The sequence below is a fragment of the Archocentrus centrarchus genome, chromosome 22, assembly GCF_007364275.1.
Source record: "Archocentrus centrarchus isolate MPI-CPG fArcCen1 chromosome 22, fArcCen1, whole genome shotgun sequence".
NCBI classification, from domain to species: Eukaryota; Metazoa; Chordata; class Actinopteri; order Cichliformes; family Cichlidae; genus Archocentrus; species Archocentrus centrarchus.
The window spans coordinates 15,859,451-15,880,565 of NC_044367.1; the positions used below are offsets into that span (position 1 = coordinate 15,859,451).

Sequence of the window (21,115 nt, forward strand, 5' to 3'; positions counted from 1 at the left end):
ATCTAAGTCTAGTTTTATTTACATTTGAATGCAGTGTGGTCTTAAAGATGATTGGCTCATAGCATAGATCAGGATAAGGCCTTATTGACACTGCTGATTTCCCTCATTTGCTTGTGGTGACTATCTCAACCATGTAGCCCACCCAGTCTTTCCTCACTCTTTGCTCCCCTCCCGCCCCTCCTTAGATTGACTCCATCATATTTAAATTAAAGGAAAAATAGAATTTATATTACACATGAAGGTTGATGGGGGGGGGGGGGGGGGGGGGGGGGGGGGGGCAGAATGGGGTAGTTTTGCAAATGGTTGGTGTGTATGTGTACTTGTCACTGGTTCGCTCTTGTCTTTTAATTAATGAATGAAATTTCTGTCTCTTCTATGCTACATCCAATTAGAGAGACAAATAGAATTAACAGTGTCTGAGTATTATCTGTTCTAATGAATTAGCCTTTGTGTCTTCTTGTGCCATTGTGCCGCTTCCTTAGTCAAGCTATTAGGAGAAGGGTTTTCACTTCTTTTATGCATATGCATTATACTGTTGAGACTGTCATTGAATATCTGCATAGTTTAAGATTTGTCACACAGAAATTCTGTTGCATTTGGAGGTCCCAGTGCATTGTTTTGGAGATCTTTCCTCAGGGTGTGATAGTGCTCATAGTTATGGTGTTGCTTATTTTGCATTTGCTTGGCTAGAAAACAGGATCTTGATCTCTGATAAAGACTCTGTAGGCCAGTGGTCAAATACTCCGATGTCACAGGTTCGATCAAGTAATGCAATAGTTTGTCTTGAGCGCGCGTGTGTGTGGAGGTGCGTGCTCAGTAAGATCCTGTCCTATTTCTGTGCGTCACTATGCATAAGCAGCCCTCTGCCTGTGGACAGCGAGCCCTCGGGCCAAGCTTGCCTGCTGAACCATGCAGTTTCTCAGTTTTGAAGGTGTTCTAATTCTACTAGCTTTGCTCTCCTCGAGGGTCGACTACGTTTGGATATCATGAAAACAGTGCATTGTTGACTTGGAGCGGTCTGTCTGTTCCACACAGTTGTTTTGTGATGGTGGGATGTCTGGCCGTACATTTCCTATTTGATTTGTGTTCAGAGGCAGGGTCCTGTTGGCAGGCATATCTAATCATCACTATGGTGGCTGAAGAGAGGCTTTGCTAACTTGTTGCATCTCCCACACTCCCCTTTATTTAACTGAATGCATGGTGTAAGTGGCTGCAGTGATCATGAGATTGACATTTACTTTTACATTTATTTGAAATGTGAAAGCCCTTGTTTTTGAGTTATTGTTTTAAAGGAATAAATGAAAGCAGAAGAATTTACAATCAATTTTCAGTTTTATGCCATTTATTTTTTTGGAATATGTCATATCAAGTTGTGCCAAATCCATGAATTATAATTACAATCACTTTACAAAAAAAAAAGTCTTCTGTCTTTGCACACATAACATACCACAGCGAGTAAAATAGTTTTTGGCTCAGAGAAAGTTTTCAAGCATAAATACAGTCAGACAATCCTCCTTGTCTGTTAAAACATGCTGTGGTGAATTATTAGCTGCTAAATTAAGGACTCTTTATATTGTGGATAATTGAGGGGGTTGTAAATACTCGGTTGTTCAATAGAAGTGCACCTACACTTTTCTAAAGTGGCTGTATATAATTACGAGCTCAACGCAACAGAAATGTGTGAGAAGTTTCTCTCTTTCTGTGTTTATGCCATGTGGCAAGATGCGTCTTGAAATGTCACATCACTTTATGATTTATGGTCCTGTGCATTTCTGGTGCGTCAGCGATTTTGTACATGTTTAAGCACACGATCTCTGTAGCTGCTCTTCGCAGTGATAGTACACACACAGACACACACACACACTCACGAGGCTAGTCGTTCTCAGCCTGTGTTGCACTGCTGCTACTACACTAGATTTCTCCCCTTCCCGCCAGGTTTCAGGGGAATTTTTGAGGGAAATTCAATGATGCTGCTAAATCAATTTTATTTGAAATTCCTAGGGATGTAGGCAGAGTGCAGTGAGGGAAGTGAAATTGTGCCAGGCAGGTGTTTGTAAATGAGAAACAGGGGACAGTGGCAGAGGAGACGGCAGCATTCTCCTGCTCTCCTGCGGCCTGGCTGCACTACAAGCCTTCTTTCCCATATTGTCTCCTGCTTTTATATTAATTACAACTTGTATTAGCAGCCGCCAGTTGCTAACCCCAGCAAATAGAAAAGGCAGCCCCTAGAGACCACTCTTCTTTTGTATCTTTTTCTCTATCTAGTCCTGCTGTGTACATTTGTGTACATGTTCCCCTCCTGCGCATGCATGTGTATTTGCTTGCTGGCATTCTCCTCCTCCCCCTCCTGGTAACACTGCTCTTTAACACAATTAGTGAGGAGCACGGAGTGAACCGTGTTTGACTCCTAATTATGCTCAGCTTTAGGGAATAGTCACATGGGCTGGAGGCCTTTTTTGTCTCTTTTGCATCTTCCTCTGTTTTATGCGAGGACTTCTTGTGTAGGTTGAAGACTGTTTGTGTGACATGATTTTTTTTTCCTGCAACTTGTTTGAACTTTATCAGACCCACAGGGGTTGTGGCAAAATGGTTGTGTGTGTTTGTGCTGCACAGTGCAGTGTCTGATGATGCACCCGCCATAGCTTAGAGAGACCCACTAAATTATTCATAGGGAGGAAAGGCTGTTGCTTTTGTCGCCTTGTTGAGTGTGGAAAGTTAACACTGTTGTTTTGATATTCGTTGTCTTGTTTTGCACACATGCTTATGAATGAGTGGTGACTTACAGGTACTAAAAGAGAAGTGTGCACTCCGCTGCATATGCATTGGTCTCGTATGCACTCTATTATTATTATTAGGTCATATAAAGTGCTGCAGTCTTCTTTTTCCATTATAAGAGCCAAACTAACAAAGCTTTATCTACATCCCTGCATAAAGGCCCATTAAATCCACAGGGTAGCAAATCACAGCAAAATATCATTCCCTTTTACACCATTAGATGAGGTGTCTTTGAATTTAATTTAGTGCCAGGGCCATTAAAAATGACACATTACTCTGCAATGATAGCTAAATTAAGTCCTATCGATTCCACTGTTGCATTAAAACCGTAGCTTGCTGTGGCCAGAGCTGGCAAGTGTTAAAGGGAGAGATAGAATAAGAGAGCAAGCATGTGTGAGAGCAGCAAGCACAGTTTTTCAGGTCTGTCTTGTGTCTCGCCGGCAGTGGGTGTCTCATTGTGAGGAAGTAGAACCCAGTCATTTTCTTCTCTTGGAACAACAACAGCCCATTCTGAGAGCCCAGAGCCCAGCTCTGCTTAAACACACTATTCACTCTGGGAGTCTGGGATTTTTTACCTCTCCTTTTCTTCCTTCCCTCTGCGTTGTACACGACAAAGACAAAATTAGACTGTTGAGGGGGTTGATGGGCTTTTCCCACATTAGGGATTTTACTTAGCCTATGCTGTGTTGAGAATAACAGAAAATTACTATAACAACAGACCTTGTTCCCATGAAGTGTTCCATGTGTTGATCAGTGGCCCAGAGAGTGAACACATAATCATCCATCCCTCTCATTGCAGGGACACTTTTCCCTCCACTCACTCTGGAGGGCTAAAACCCACGCATGGGCTATTGTTCACGTTGTCTTCTTACCCCTCTTCTGAGTAATTCTCTGAGCTCTTTATCTGATTGCCATCCGGTGAACAGCTGACGCTGAGAGGGCCTTGAGTGGAGCGCGGGGTCTGAAGGGTCTTGTGTGTTTCTGTCTGCTGTTTTCAGCTTCAAGCTGTTTGAGAAAACAGCCCGCCTTCCCCAAAAAACTTAGCAGATAAAAGGGCCTCGCTTACAGGCATAGCAGCAGCCTCGCCTCCGCAGCAGAACAAGCAGCAGCACATCAGGACTGTGCGCCCAGGGGACCTCGGCAGCGGCTTGTCTTATAGTCTCTGTTTCCCTGCAAACCTCGATTAGTCTCCAGGCTCTATCCTGTCTGTCCTCCTCGAGTACAGCTTACTCTGACTGGGGCACCAAAGCAAGCAGGCAGGCTCCTCTCTGGCAGGGACTGAGGGAAAAGTTCATCAGGAACTCTGCTCAAGTTGGACAAAATGGTAAAAATGGTCTGTTTCTAGGAATATACTGAGGCATGTACATTTTCCCTTTACTTTCATATGTATGTATATGTGTTTATGTGTGTTTGAGGAAGAAAAAAAAAACACATAGCGGGAACTGAGAAGTGGGTTGAGGTTTGTGGGAAGCCTTGGTGCAGGCCTGTGTTTGTTTGGCTTGGGCTCTGCTCAAGGGGCTGCTTCTCTCGGGCCCCAGACAACATTAGGCTCAAGTTTGCCAACATTTTGTCATCATGCTCAGGTGACATGTTAAATTGGGAAAGACTAGCAAGGGTTGTGCAAGCTATTATGTTATATCAACTCTGTGCGAGAGGCTGTTTGGAGTGTGTAGTTGAGTGAGTCTGTGTTTGCGGGCACAAATGTAGTATATGACGTGACCAGTCTGTCCCTCTATTGCCTGAATGGCAGAGGAAATTCCACCTCTAGCCTGCCTTCATGTGGCTCTGATAAAGCCTTTCCTGTACAGTAGAAAATCCTGTTTCCCTATGTGCACTGACAAGGCAGTGGGAATGACCAGGAAAGAGAAGAGGAGCAGAGAAAATGAGCTGGAGGTAGGGCAGGACAGAATAAAGTGAACTTAAAAGCCATGAATTTGTTTATGGTTATTTCTTTGAAGTTAGCCAGCAGGGATTTAACACTTCTTTTCACGATGCCTTTGTATATATGAAAGTGAGTGTGCGTGCATCTGTGTTTATACTTCTTGCTCTATTATGTCATTAGCATGTGTGCATAAGTGTATTTCTGCAAGCCTCTGTGGGCGTGTGTGTATGTCAGTGTGGGCGTGTACACATTTTTGGCAGATTAGCAGGAGAATCACTGTCATATCTTATTTTCATTTCTGACAGTGGTAATGATTAATGGCGGCTGTGGTGTGTTTGGACTTTTTACCTCTATATTTCTCACTTGACACGGAAGTCTCAATTGGTTATGGTACAAATGAACTGTACTGGGCTCCACCATATGTGTTTAGACTATTACTCATGAGTGCTCTACTTTGCAGTGTTCAAAATAAAATGCCACATTAACAGTGCTTTGTTTTGCCCTCATGCATTAATGAAAAACTTTGATTACAGTGTTTTGACTTATAGCCAGCTGCGCTGGTGCATTAGTTACTTTCTATTCGATCACTGTAGCTACTTTGATTATTAGCTGAAAAAAAAAGCAGTGGAAATAAGCAGGCCAAGGACCTTCACAGTGCATTTAGACTCTTACAAATGTCACTTTCACATTTTCAGCATTCTCATATGAACTCGCTCTTTCTGTGTTCCTTCCTCTCTATCTTCTTCTCCTCCTCCAACTTCTCCCCCTCCCTGCTCTCTCTGCTCCTGGTTTGTGGTTTGGATGGGGAATGTGGTTGGATGCACGGATGGATGGATGGATCCCACGCTCGCTTTCTCCTTTTTCAAACCTCAGAACCCAGCTTCCTGGAGAGACCACGATGACGCCACCTCCACACACTCAGCCGGCACACCGGGGCCCTCCAGCGGGGGACATGCTTCACAAAGCGGTGACAACAGCAGTGAGCAAGGTGAGTCAGTACAGAAACGGGCATGCACATGCATGCACATTCGTAACACATGCACATACATTGGTATAGTTTTGCACCCGAGCCCTAACACATAAACATACATAGATTTATGCAGGACACATTAATCATCGCACATGGATGGAGTTGCCAACACTTCACTTTAACCCTGTCTAATGTGAGCTTTATTGTAAATAGGTGGCACATCTCTCTTTACACATGTCCCAGTCCTTCCTTTTGCACTTTGGATTATCCAATTTTTTGACTGGCATCCATGTAAACACAGTCACACCTAAAAATGAACACGCTTATCCACTGTTGCACTCACACTGAAATACCAGCAACAGCCACTGGAATATACCAACCTAGTAAAAGGCTTTCCAAAATGTTGCTATTTAGAGAACTGAACAAAAGCTGGTGATTAATAGTATATTTCTGCCAGTTCTTTCTTGAATTTAAACCATATTAACTTTGCCTGCACAACAGCCCCTAATTATGTCTCACCGAGCCTTGTGTTATCTACTACACGACCTGCCAAACACTTATAATGCATTTCAAAACAAATGCATTTGAATTTAATACAGATAGTGTGTTTGAGTCACAGCGATCTGCCTTGTATTTTTGTCACGGTCTGTATCAGTTTTGACATGAAAATTGTCAAATGCACGTGCTGTTAGGTAAGTTTATATATGAGGCCAAGCGTTAAAATCTCACGGAATTAAATTTGTTTAAAAGTGGAATCTGCTGCCTGAAGTAAAAGAGCAGATGAGGAGTTCCTGACCTCTCTCCTCTTGTTTTCATCTTGTTTTGAATGTACCAGAGATGTGTGTTTTTGTGGGCCTTTTTCTGTATCCGTGGGTGCCCTCTGGCAGTGTCCAGAGTTTTTCATGAAATTTCATCACACCATCTAAACACACAAACAGACTAAGATACACACCAATACCAGCTCACTCACAGAGCAAAGCTGCTTGGTATGCCTGTTCAATGCTATCGTTTTGCCAATAAGCAGTCAAATGTACTGATGATGTGTGCTTTGTGGTGGGGCTATTTAAATCATCTTCTGCTCTTTAGACAGAAGGAACAGCTTCTGACCATGGCAAACCTCTGTGGCCAGTTGTGTTAGGGCTAGTTGGATCACAGGCTGGTTGGAGAGATGGCTAAGACTGGTAAAGTAATAGGATATGTCTCGATAGCATTATCAGTATAAGAAAAGAATTCTTGATAATAATGTGATAATAGATCCAGATAGGGATAATTCCCTTTTTGCTTTTCCTCTTCCAGTGACAGATGCAGAACTATCTGTTGCTTAAGGAAACTAAAGCCATGCACTCTCACACACAGCGCATACAGCATATAAAAAAATGTCAACATACATGTCAATACTAATATATTTGGGATTGACCAATATAGACCGATTATGCTGGCCAACTGATGTATCAGTTAAACTCTGTTTAAAACTTTAAAAAGGAAAATTTCAAGAAACTGCAGTGAGTTAAATGTGGATTTTCTGCTTTGAAGTCATAGTATTAGTTAAAAACACAGCATGACAGATCAGACGACAGAGTGCACGTAGAGTTTTTGCACTCCTCTTTGTAATTGCGAGAAGCATGGGAGATGAAGAGCAACAGAAAGAGGAAAGGGATGAGAGAAAGAAATGCACTGCCTATTGATTATCTTACACACATAAGTACAAGTGACCTGTAATCCACAGAGCACTTATCGACTCCTTTCTCCACCGTATCCAGTAACAGCCAATCAATATGGGCCAAAGACAGTTACGGTATAGCACCACGCTCTGGGCCAAGATAGACCTAGACTAGATCAGGGCCAGAGCCTGACCTACACTGAGTGTTAAATGCAAGTTCCACCAACTCAGAATATTTTATGGTTAAAAAAAACAAACAAACGAAGCAGCTTAGAAGAGAAGCAGAGATTTGAACAAAGCCCAAGAACCATTGAAGTACAGAGGTTAAAGTGTAGAGAAGGTGAAAAAGTAGGATCAGCGAGAAAAATGAGTAAGAGAGTAAAAGAGAAAAAGACCAAGGGCAGCTGATTTAATGGTCTAATGAGGCCGTCCTCTAGCCAGTTGTTTTGTGTGAGGCATGCTCTGACCTTTCGCTTCACTCGGGAGCCCCGCCGCCTCATTTTTCACATTCTTGCAATTACGTTAACGCTTGAAGCGCTCGCTGACTCCCGACTCTGGCCCTTCCATTCTGACAGAGCCTTCCCTCTCCAACCTCTCCACCTTTCCCTCCTCGCCTCTCTTCTCCTCCACTCCACTCCACTCTATGCATGATCTTGCCTCCTATCTCAATACATTTCAACATAAAATTTGTAGTCCGCACTCTCAAGTCCACAGAGAAAATGTGAAATGTGGGCTTCACTTCAGTAATGGGGTCTTTAACAGCTTGGCCCCTGTTAAAAGGGGTGACAATGTGGATCGGTTGAGGAAGACAGAATAGATGGGAGAAAGTGAGAGAGGAGCGGCGTATAAAAGAGTGCGTGAGATGCACGGTACTTTCAGATTTCAGCTGCCAAGAAAAACATCAACCTTTTTTTTTTGTCAACTTCCCTCTTAAAAGGTCTGTTCTATCTGTGCATATGGCTTGAACAACAACTACCTCACATTTTGATCCAGAAACATCCTTGCACTGAGTATATGACACCAGTCCATTTGTCCCTGAAATATCAAAGCATTTCTGACAGAGACCAAGCCCACTTTTTCCCTTAAAGACTAACTTGTTTCTGCCTTTCCCTGTTAGGGGATGTACACGAGAATAAATGAGTCACTCACTTACCTTTTTTTTTTTCTTTCTTCAAAAACTGCTGTATGCACAGTCACACAGTACTCAAGAGGGTCGCTTTGAACACAGTCCTCTTCTGCAGTCTTTTGCTTGTATCTCGGTGCTGAGCATTGTTCTGAACCTGCGCCAAAAAACAATTTAGCAAGTGAACAAGTATGTATTATCCCTCGTGTGGAATAATTTATTGCCAAGCAGAAAACCAAGGTGAAGCATGTCCGTAGCTGTCAGTAAAGATTGCCAGTTAAGGTTCTGACACATTAAAAAAAAAAAAAAGTTTTCTGTACAATTCTCAGATCTGCATCCTTTCCCTAACCCTTCTGCTTAACAGACTTTTTTAAAAAAATACTTTTCTCAGAATTTCCCTCCAAAAAAGAAAATATGAGTTATCGCCCTCGGGGCAAAATCAACGATCTGACTCTCAGAGAGTGACTCCCTATGTTCTAGCTAGATAAACAAATATCAGCGGTTAAGGGGAGACGGTTCAGAAGGTAACACACAATAACTACACTGGCTCTGCATTCACATCGTTTTGATTAACAGTCCTTTGGAGCTCCTCCAAGCTTATCTTGAAACATCATAGACATCAGTTGCAGGGAGGTAAACTTGATGAATGTGCGTGCCTTAAGATAGCACTCGTTTCCAAGTAGGTGTCTGTTATATGTTAAGCACCCAAAGTGTGATGGAGCAGTGTGATGAAATACTCTGCACGTTTACCCACACCAAACACAGTAAAGTCAAATGCACTCAGTCATGAACAGTAAATCCCCAACACTGATTCAGCATGGTAGGTAATGCTTTTGCCTTCTTATATGTGTGTGTGTGTGTGTGTGTGTTTGAGCATGCCTCAGCTCCAGTCCACACTTGTAATTATTAGCTATGCATGAAGACCAAATCCACGTTGACATCTTGAGTGCCGAGCAAAGGGGCTTTCTGCACTGTTCCAAGATTCTACTGTAGACGGACAAGGCTCAACAGAAGAGAGGAGAAAGCATTTTGTACATTTTCTCAGCAATTGAACAATCCCCACGCTCTGTGGATAGACGGACTCCCCAGAGAGACAGAGAGAGGCCGAGATGGAGAGGAAAGGGAGGAAAGAGAGGGAGCGCTTGAGTGTTCAGCTCCAAGGGAGCATGTTGCGCTTGATGGTGTTGTGGTACAGCTGTGTGTGTATATGTGTATGTGTGGGGAGTGTGGTGAGTTCCCTTGGCCCTGGCTAGGGGCCCCAATCAGCAAGGTCTTTGTGGTTGAGCTCACTAGAGAGAGGTCATTCCTGTTGGGGACTCAGCTCCTCATGTCCCAGCATGAACAAGTCCTGTTGAATCCTATATTTTCCAGAGCTTTGGCTATGCTTTTTTTTTTTTTTGTCACAGTTATGCTTAGGGCCCAAGAAAATGCAAATGTGCAGGTAGAAAAAGAAAGAACATGTAATCACATTAGAAAAAAAACATGACAGTCTTTGCTAAACACAAGATGGAAACCTTGTTGCATTTTAGTAGCCTATATTCCAGCTATGGAGTGATCGTTGGGGTGTGTCTGTGTATTTACAATATATGATTTGTGTGTGTGTGTGTTTAGCTGGGGGAGGGGGGGGTATGCATGTGCATGTGCATGTGTTAGCTGGTTCCTTCTAAGTGCCTGTTAGAGTTTAATTTAGTGTAGTAATTAAAGCTGAACACTGGCCCATAAACAACAGATAAACAATAAAGCAGGCCCAAGCCCTGCTGTTTCATGGCTCTCACTCCCAGCTGTTGGAGCACTGATAATTTTTACACAGTGCCCCCACCTCACCACAACACAATGCTGAAGCAACAAGGTTTTGTATGTGTGCATGGGTGTTTTTTAGTGTGCGAAGGCAGAGGCTGAACAAAAAGGGCCAAAAAAGCACATAAACACACAGGATATGTCCACTTCCTCTCTCAAAAGAACCGCAGAATTGCAAAGAAAGTTTAAGAGTAATATGCCTCCGTAGCCATTTACAAAACCAGATCAGCGGGGAGATAACATAAACATGAAACCATGTGCAGCCATGATGTTCATACAACGTGCTATATCTCAGTCAAAAGCAGCAAATAGCCTGCACTTAACAGACATTTTTAATGAGGAAAAAAACACAATGCTACAGTGTTTGTCAATAAGCTACTGTGTTCCACTCCAGCCATGTCACTGCATGTCAGTCACATGTTAGTCAGGTTTCTGTTATGGAAACAGTGCAATATGCCTGTCTGATGGTTTGTTGGGAAGGGGCAGGGCCATTGTTGAAAGCTGAGAAGAGTTGCTGTGGAGGGGGAGAAAACATGGTACAGAGGGGATACTTTCATGATCCCATTAGCATAAAAGAGACTAAATTATTCATGTGGAGTGCTTAATCTATGGGGAAAAGTATAGTTAATGCACATAGTTTTAAAATGGATCTCTCCCAGCCTCTGCTCTAACACCAGATTCTTGCTGGATTCAGCATTCGCAGGCATTTACGGGAATGGCTGTCACTCTCTCTTGCACACGCACACACGCACGCGCACACACACACACACACACACACACACACACACACACACACACACACACACACACACACACACACACACACACACACACACACACACACACACAAAATGTGTGGGCATATGTGCACACTTGCCTAAGCACTGCTGCACTTCAAGCTGTTTCAAGGGTCTCTGCTCTCAGGCTCATCCCCTCGCTCCATAAGTCCCTTTCCCATCCTCTCTCTCTCCCCCTTTCTTTCCATTTGTTCCTCCATCTCTCTCCTTCTTCTCTTTCTCCCACCCCCTCCCTCACTTACCGACTCCCTCGTACTCCTCGCCTCACTCACCCTTCTCTGTCTCGCTCTCAGTTCCGCAGACTACCTGGCCCTCATCCAAAATGTGATTAAAGAGAATGATCAGCTCCCTCAGCTCCCACTTTCCTTCCTCCCTTCCGCTCGCTCTTCATTTTTTTTGAGTCTCTTTCTGTCTTTCTTCTGACCCTGTGGTATAGCTTAAAAGAGTGGAAGAAAAGGTAATGTAAAAACAATAAAATAAATAAGGACTGTCAATACAGTCAATTTCCAGTAACACAGGCTTCCTACAATATTACCCCTACCTCTTGGTCTTCCATCTACACTCACTCTTTCACTTAGCATCTCTTCTCTGCTTTTGTCTTTTCCCTTCTGTCCTCTGACCTCTGTCTCAGTACTGGGTTGGGTTCTCTCGCTCTGATCCATAATCATGAACAGGCCTTTTGTGTGACCTGGCCCAACCCAGCCTGGCCCGAGCCTGGCCTGGTACTGAGTCCTACACCACAGGAAAGACATATTTACCATGTCAGTCTAATGTGCAAACTAATGTTTGGAGAACATAGGGAAAAAATTATCCAGATTATTCTGACGGCAGCTGAGGAGAATTTCTGTTTCGCGCCATTAAGGGGAAACTTTTGGGACATTTTTCTCTTTTTTCTTTCTTTTCTTCTGTTTCTCTGAGAAGTAGATGAAGACCAGCTTAACTGGGAGTGAGCTGAGCATAGCTAAAAATGCACAGAGGAAACGGTGTTGCAGGGAAGTAATCAGGATTGAACTCCAGTAAAAGGAGGGGAGTGGCTTTTTCATTCTTTTACCCAAAGGCTTTGGCCAAAAACAAAGACAGTGCAGTGTTGTTGTATCAGTTCATTATACAGTGGGTTTACACACCCTTGCTCCATTGCTGATTACACCAGCGTATGTGGTGATGATGAGAAGTGCACAGGGGTCTGATGTAATATGGCTAAAAGGGATTTGAACACGTGCCCCAAAGGGCATTTCCATGTCCATTAATGCTGCCGCTGCTGCCTTTTCACAAGGACGACAGTGCTTTGGTTCTTTAAAGGGAGAGAGTGTTTTCCCAGGAAATTTTCAGTCTTGTTTCAGCAGGGTAGCCTGAAGGGGGTCAGCCAAGAAGTCACCCTTAAGAGGTGATAGTCCAATTGCTCTAGTCCTCACCAGATTTGTTTTCCCCTTGTCTGGCGGCGTGTTGGTGTGTGTGTGTGTGTGTGTTTATAGAGAATGTAAGCGTGTGTGTGTGTGTGTGTGCATGTGTGTATGTAATAGACAGAATGGGAGGCAGAGACAGCAAGATGCCACTGGTTTCTGTGTCCAACCCCATGCCCCGTTCTAGATCAGAGAGAGGTTATGGAGGCCAAGTCTGTCAAAGGCACACCTGCAGGGAAACTCCAAAAACCCTGACTGCTAGCTTACATGAGCCCGTTTAAGGTGTGCTTATTTGGAGTTTAACCCTCACTTCAAATGTCCTTTCCCTCTCTTCCCCTTTGTGTTTGACCAATGGGCCTTGTGCTCTTTTACTTTCATTTCTTTCTTCTGCCTCCCTTGGCTCTTTAATCTCTTTCACCACCCCCGCCCTCCCAGTTCTCCTCCCCCTAATGTCAAAACTGCACATCACAGCAAAGGTCCCTCCAAAAGACAGCACATGGTTGAGTAGAGTGGCTTAGCAAGGCTAGCTAAAGCTTGTTCACTTGCTGTGTGGTTTTTCTCTTGTGTAAACCAGGGTTTAGACACTAAAGCATATTTGGAACTGAGCAAAGCAGCTATACCCTACAGGTAGTGCTTTAACCACGCTGCCACCATCCAAAAGAGTGGGAGGATGATAAAGGAAGTGTGTTACAATTCGAGTTCTTCCTCTCTGCTGCTGATTTCCACGCGCACATCTTTCCCGTTTATGCAAAGCTTTTGAGGGCTTTATGCAAGATAAGCTCATTTTCTAGTCTGATTCCCACTCTAGCACATGCTTTAATGACTCTTAAAGCCAAGGGCTGCTTTTTTAGGCATAATAGCAGTCCCGCGGTCTCTCAGTTTCCATGTAGCCAGGGTGCTTTTTCCACACCTGATCACTTTTGTTCACCCATTTTATGGCTATTGGGGAGCAGGCGGAGGTGAGCGATTTGACAGTGGTTAGTGCCATGAGCCCTAATGTTTATTGGAACCAAGCGTCTAATAATTTTTGATTACCCCAGAGGAGGTATTAGCCATGTTAGTCAGCAAGGATAATTTCTTATTTACATGCCCCAAGCAGTGAACACTCTGAAGGAACACTGGGGCTAAATGCGCAACAAAACGAATCAAACATGCCAAACGAGATGCTCCATCCTGGCTGGCTGCAGGGCTGAAGCTGAGAAAACCTTCATTATGCATTTACCATAATTCATTTAGAGGGTTATCAATTTGGAGAATACAGAGGAGATGTTTGGAGGGGGAAGCAAGAACACCATATCAAACGAAGGAACAGAAAAAGGAACAAGGGAAAGGGAGATGAAAAGAAGGAAGATATTCAAGGATAGCTCAGTGCCTGTATTTTTAAAATGTTGTTCCAATTACACACATTTCCATGTTCTGAGGCAGAACTTGCATGGTAAATGGTGCAATCTCTTCTCTTTTACCAGTGTCACGCTCCACCCCCTAAAAAAAGCACAAGCTGATTTCTCTTTAATGAAAGCTGTTTAGCTCAGGAATTTTCTCCTCTGCATTTTTTTTTTTTTTGCAAGATTGAGGGTACACAGAGCTGTTGTAGTTCAAATATTGTCTTTCTGTTCATTTAGGGCTTCTCTTTGTTTGGCTCCAACCCTGCTTACTCAAGGGTTTTTTTTTTTTTTTTTTTTGTATCTATCTATCAGTGTGGATTTTAGAACAGTTACTACATGTTTTCATTTTTCTCTACTGGCAGCACAGACTAAGAAAAGAAAAAGACCTTTAAAAGCATCTTTCCCTCTGCCATCAGGCAAGGATGACTAAGGCCCCATTAGAACAATTGGAGGAAACTTAGGGAGTCGGGGAGTGTTTAAAGGAATGAAAGCAACAAGAAAACACCACTATCTTGTGATAACCAGTGCTTTCTTTCATTATCTCAACACAGAAACCCCCACCTAGGAAAAAATTGCACGCACTTTAGTGCTTCATTCAAAAATAAAACAATGAAAACAAGAAAGGCAAGAAAAAGCAAGACAAAAAGGGAAAAAAAACTGTAATATTCTTCAAAGTAAAGGGAAAGCTGCATTGTTTAGTACGAATGCTTACTCCCAGGGATGCAGTCCATAGACAACTGAGTGTCTGCAGGAGACATCTGTGAAGCTTGACCTTGTGACCTTGGAAAAAATGCTCTTAAGGTGGGGGGAAAACTGCCTTTTCCACTGCATCATGGCCTACAGGACAGCCCAGGAGCAGCACAACAAACACAACCACCACAGAAAAACAACAGCGCATCATACAGTCAATAAAAAAAAGATTACGAGGTTGAAAAAAAATTGAGATTTATATTGAGGCCAGTTAACAAGTGAGGAAGTGATGGATATTGAAAAAAAAAGCAACTGAGAACGAGAAAGCGAGGGAGAGACAGAAATAAGAGGCCGATAACATGCAACAGAAAACACAGATGGACTTGGTTTGAATAGTGCCTCACAGGCCTGCCTGTCTCTTACTCCTTTGGCCCCCCATGAGATCATTTTCATCCTTTATGAGTCAAAAGGAAGCCTGGTTGAAAATGAAAGGTTACACAAGCCAGAGCCCAAGCCCTCGGAGTGAGAGAGGAGAAGATCCCTGCTGCAAGGGCCCTGCTGCTATTCAAAGCACCTGCCATTGTGTGGGCGCTCATCCAGTCCTATTGTTGTGCAGAAATTAGTCGTGCTCCCTTTGGCTCCCTTCGGCTCCAGAGGCATGCGGCAGACCCCCTTGTTGTTTTGGGTTCAGATACATGGTTGGATAGATGCGTGGCCCCGGCTACCATCACCACTGGCTGTGGCCCTTTGCCCTCTCTCCAACAGCACACTATCGCTTCTTTTTTTTTTTCTCATCCACTCACTGGTGTTCACTTCTCAAGAACACTTTCAAGCCAACATTCCTATAGTTTTCTCTGTCTTTCTTTTGTACTCCTACTCTCCCTTTTCCTTTGGTGTATATGCTTATTGTTCTTTGGAGCACCCTCATTATACCCATGGTTATATTTTAAGGGCCTCTCTCTTTGATTTTGGTCTCGTGGGGAGTGAGTGGTGGGCTGGTGGGAGCTGTAGGCCTGGCCCGGCTCTCAGGGCTCCCCAGCCAGCGTCTCGGAGAGTAGGCTTGGGGGTATTGTTGGGTTGGCTACCACAGTACAAGCACTGGCGCTACTGCTATTGCAGTGGGTGGATGTGAGGGGAAAATTGAAAAGTCAATAGTGAGGCCGCACAAAAAAGAAAAAAAAGAAAAAAGAAGGTGAAACAAAAGGAGATGGAGAGCTTCAAAAAGCTGAGAGCTATAGAACACTGCTAATTAATAGCATCAGACGAAGAGCTTTTTTTCTTCCTTCTGGAACTCTAATGCTGCATATTAACTTGTGAGGCGGGTTGATTAGGAGCTCACATTATGTGTCATGTCGATCTGTTGACCAAAGTTATGTGAGGGAGCGTTGATAAGGTCACAAAAATGAAAAAATAAGCAAAAAGAATCCATTGAGGAAAGGAAAACAGAAACCATTTCACACTGTAATACAACCCTACCTTTATCAAACTGCTGAATCACCAATAATTGTGATAGATGTTTATTCAAGTAATTTCTGCAGCTATAATTTGTGACAGCAATCAAGTTGCACAATATAAAATTTTAGTTCCTCCATATCAGAAAGGTGGGACAAAATATTATGAAATAGAACAGCAAGAGAAACATAAATTTTTAAGGAAAGTCTGTATTGTCTATTCAGTAAATACACATTTGGCTGCATTTCCTATTCTTTCGTTACTCAACGTAGGGAAACATTACTGGCAAGAAGTATATATTGTTGGTTTTGCCATTTTTATTCCAAAACAGGTTTTAATCTGCTTTTATTCCATCTTTACATGCAGCTACCATCACATAGAACGTGATGAAATACGACTTTTGGTGGGTCAGCAAGGCAGATTGGCAGCAATTTGAAGTGGCTTTACAATTTGCATCTTTCACTGAAGTAATAGGCTCCTCGATCACCGATCCTGCCATTGCAATTTCCACTGCCAACAGCTGTCAAGACCCTAAAATCAAAATTAGCGCCATGGAATTGGTCCTTAATGAAATGACCTGCTGGATTTACCTTAAGGAGCAGGGCGGACAGTCAATACTAGCCTCGTCAAAACCCTCTCTGTGTGTGCTGTGGTCCCATTAACAAAAGGAAATAGTCTGAAGTAAATGCATTAAGCACTACTTCCATTTTCTAATTATATTTCCCTTCTCCCTACATAATTCATTCACTCATTCATTAGTTCTTAATATTAAAAAAGGATTCTGCCTGTTCTTTCTTCATGGGATCACCAATTATTTGTCACTATTTATTAGGGGTTTGTCAGAGGGGTCCATATTTTATGTTCCACCTCAGCTTCTATGTGTATGAGTTTCAAATTGAAAATCTAGCATTATTTCTATAATTAGCAAAAAAAAAAAAAAAAACCCCTGAAACTCCAACCCACCTCCAATCCCCACCCCCTCTCCACCTTTGCTTCCTATAGAAAGAGGTGAATGTGTGCCAAGGCCCAGTGGAGGACATTGGGCCCTGGTTATTGACTTGTAAAGAAGCCGTTAGGTGAGGGGTCTTGACAAGACATGAGCGGCTGACTCTCTTGTAAAGCTGTATCTGATTTCTCTGCTAGTTGACTCCCTGGAGAGGGCCGCTCTACCCTCTGTTGATCACACTTTCACTCACAGCTGTATGGAAAATGTAGTGATAAAAAAAAATGAAAGAGCAGTTTTGTGGGGAAAAAAAAAAAAGAACATAAAGCAAAAAGCAAAACAAAAAAATACTTACATTCAGTATGCCACGAGTGCCTCGTTTGGTGAGACTGAGCGCCAGGAAGGAGGGCAAAAGCAATCCACAGACAGGTGTTGTACCTCAGTAAGTCATAAGATAACTCTTAAATGAATATTTTGGTGAGCTGTGCAATATATACTTCTAAGGACATCTGCATTTGTGTTGGTGTGAATGTATAATAATAATAGCGGAAGTATCAGCAAGAGGCAGACAAAGCAAGTATCAACTTAGCGAGATCTTCACTCCTCAAAGATCTGACTAATTTATGAGGGTAAACTGCTCTGACAGAAAGAGAGATGCAGGTGAAGGGAGGAAGTTTTCATTGGCTCTCTGGAGCAGGCCAACCCAAAGCCCTGGAGGGATCTCTCTCAGTTTGAACTTTATCAGGGGCTACGCTTAATCAATACACTATCGGAAAAAGAATTAATTACTAAAGCAGAATAAAACAGCTGCATTTTAAACCAAGGATTCATCAATTCTGTAATCTCTTGGTTACAGCTCAGGTGTCAGGAGGATCATTTCAGCTCCATGTAATGAGGAACTGTGGGAGTTTACCCCAACCCTCTGCTCCTCTCCTCCTCCACCTCTCTCTTTCTGACCCCTCCTTCCAACCAACACGATTTCTTATTTTCCCATTCCTTACCTTCTCAGCTCTTTGTCACATACCTATAATATTCTTTTCACTCCTTTTCCCCTGCCCCTAAAACACCGACTGTATTCCACTCTTTTATACCCCCACCCCTACCCCACTGCATTCCCTTCCCACCAAATTCCTGTCTTTGCAGGGATGGGACGAAAGGGTATTAAATTTGTGCAAAAGCTGACTAGAACGGGACATTCCCGCTGCTGCAGCCACCAAGCTGGACATTCCTCCACTAAAGCTGAGACACCACTGGTATTGTGAAATTGGGTGGGGGGGACATAAGAGATGGGGGAAGTTGTTCTAAGACTTGAAAAACAGCCTACCACATGCACGTTGTATATACAAAAAGTATATTTTTGTTGTGTAAATTTAGAATAAGAATCAAAAGAGAAGATGAGTTGGAATAAAATTAATGGTGTATGGAAAGGCAAGCCACGCAGGAAGTATCCCCTGTTTCAAAATAACCTTGGCAGCATTGTTGTCACTGCCACTGACATCCACCCATCACAGCCCTTGACCCTGGCCCAAAGCCTGTAAACGGACTGTCCTTGACTCCCCATAATGGGGGATTTCAAGGCAGGTTGAGAAGGGGTTATGGGTGATGAATTGGGTTTTTAGTGAGCTCATTAGGAAGCCAAACAGAGTTTAGACTGTCGGAGCGGAGCAACAGTGCAGTAATCAGTTCTGCTCGCTTTGTTCCCTGCCTCCAGGACATTTGTGCGGAAAAAAAAAAAAGAGAGCGAGGAGGAAAGAAAAAAACTTGGCATTTGGCTGATGAGAGGGCTGCTGAGCAGAGGCTACAATCTGATGGTTGACTTGTTGATTTATAAACCTTTTAATTCATTTACTCTACCAACCCCCCAGCTCTATATAGAACCCCGTGCCCCCTGATCTTTGTCGAACTCTTCTTTGATGCCACTGTCCATCAGGTGTGGCAAAGATTTGTGTAATAAATCCGGGTTGTCCCCCTCTTCAGCTCAAAAACAGCAAGTTTGTTTGGTTTTAAGTTGTAATTGAGGGTAGAGAATCACTGCTTATGCTGTTTTCATGCATTGCCTCAAACGATGTAAGCTGTTCTGAATTTAAAAAAAAAGAAAAAAAGAAAAACACTCAGTTAAATTGGCAACCAGCATACAGCTGCTCTTTGTGGTTTACATAGAAGACTTTGATATACAATAGTTCCTAGCAGGGATTATAAATACATTTCTTTACTAGCAGATGGATCCACATGATGGATCTGCACTGTCTCCATCTCTTTGTTTTATTTTGCTCTTTCTCATGTTTTTATCCCCTGCTTTCACAAAATTATAATTCCAAAATAGAGCAAGTGAGTAATTTTTGGGAAGCATATGGTGTGAGACCACATCATTTTACTAATGATCATGTTTGTTTCTATTCACTGTACCCTAATTACTTTTGGTAAATACTTCTTCTTCAATATTTAATGCTGCATCAAACCTTGAGATGCAGGTATGCTGCTCTGGGTGTGTCGACTTCCTATTGTAAAAATGATAAATTACTGAGTACTGTCAATATGTACAATGCCAACACTAAGAATAGCTTCAGTGTACCATATCAAGGGAAGAAGATAAGACAGAAGCAGTCTGGGTAGACATAAGCGAGATCTGGACTCATGCAGTGGCAGGTTTGTAAATTTGTTTATGAAGAAACAAGTGATGAATCAAGATTACCTGTGAGACCAATTAACCCCATTCAATTCAGAATGTAAGGGAAGAGCAGCAGCGGTTTCTTCTGGAGTGTTAGAGTGCAGGGGGAGCAGGGTGGAGTTGTCAGAGAGGCAGAGAGTGTGAAATATCTGGTGGAGACCCAAAGCCCTTCATTAGCCACTGATCCCTGTCTGCTGAGTGAGGGGCAGTCATGGGCATCACAACTCCCTTTTAGTTCCCCCCAAAAAAAGCGGGGTGAGGGGGTGGAGGGTAGATACCCCCCATCCCCTGCAATTTAGCCCTTTGCCATTCATGCAAATTGGGGCTTGACATCTGCAACAGCCTGCCTCCTTTCTTTTATACATCTTTATTCCATCTCTTTTCTTTGGATCTTTTTTCCTCCTCAAATAAAGCCCCCTTTAGATGACAGAGCCTTGCTGCAACTGACAGGCGTTCTTTTCTGTATAATTCACATCTATGTAAAAGCAGCATTTTTGCTGTGTATTTATATAGGCATAAATATGTAGAGAACTGGAAGATCATATCAGAAGAATCAAGAGCCTAGAAGGCTTAATTTGTTTGTGTGATTCTCAAAGTCCAAGTTTACGAGGAAAAAAAGTTAATTGTTGTTGCAGGTAGCAGGTTGTATTTTTGGTTCTCAACTGATTGGAACCTTATGTAATGAGAAAACTGCTGCACGCATGGCGTTTGGACAAAAAAGCTGTAATCAGGCAGCCCCCACCACCACCACCACCTCTTGCTTCTGGACGAACTTTGTTGGCTCCAGAAGTAAAGCTGAAAAGGGAGAATGGCTTTGCTCCAGCCCATATTTTGGGTTAAAAGGTAAAATAGTCTAACTGGCTGTTAAAAACAAGTTTTACCTCACACTCTAACCCCCCACCCCCACCCCCCCGCTTCTCCCTGTTCCCTCCTGTTCAGCCTTCACCCTCTATGGTAGGGATGTGCACAGTAGGGTCAACTCTGCCCATGAGAGGAGAGAGGCCTTCTATTGGTGGAGAGGCGATAGTTATCTCCAGCATTCCAGGGATGACAGAGAGATATCTGCCTGATGGCAGGGTTAGGGGGCTTAGAGAAGGGGGCAGAGATGGGCGGGAGGGAAAGAGGTACAGGAGTTGTTGAGCAAGTGCTCCCCCCCCCCACACACACACACCCCACCTCCTTCCACCCCCACCTCCCACCTCCCTCCTTCGTTCTCTCCATGCCTTTCTTACTGCCTGACTGCCTCGCTTCCCCACACATAGAAAAAACCCATCTAATTAGAAGCTCTTATTCCACTTCATTTAAGGGAACACTTAATGATGTGTTTTTCGGGGGAGACAACTACACATTATTTCTCATGCAAAAGGAACCACTCAGTTGTAGCCCCCAGGATGCAGATACAGCTGTGTTTGAGATGGAGGTTTGTCCTCATTTCTCTGGGGTGTCATGGCTTTTGGAAAAGAGAGGCAAAAATAGTAGTGCTTTCTAATTCACCTTTAGCCAGTGTCCTGGCAGTAATGGGGGGTGGTAAAGAGGAGGCGGATGGTGACATCTGAGTTTGGCAGGGGGACTT

The 21,115-nt window shown here is 43.2% G+C and overlaps 1 protein-coding gene across 8 annotated transcripts in view; it reads left to right on the top strand.

The window, feature by feature from the left end:
* Positions 1 to 21,115, top strand: part of meis2a (Meis homeobox 2a) — a 78,353-nt gene that overhangs the window by 7,827 nt on the left and 49,411 nt on the right. For all 8 annotated transcript variants that reach the window (XM_030718303.1, XM_030718301.1, XM_030718306.1 and 5 more), the window contains one exon: positions 5,531 to 5,645. In XM_030718303.1, the coding sequence (XP_030574163.1) occupies positions 5,531 to 5,645 (115 nt within the window). The remainder of the gene's footprint in view (positions 1 to 5,530; positions 5,646 to 21,115) is intronic.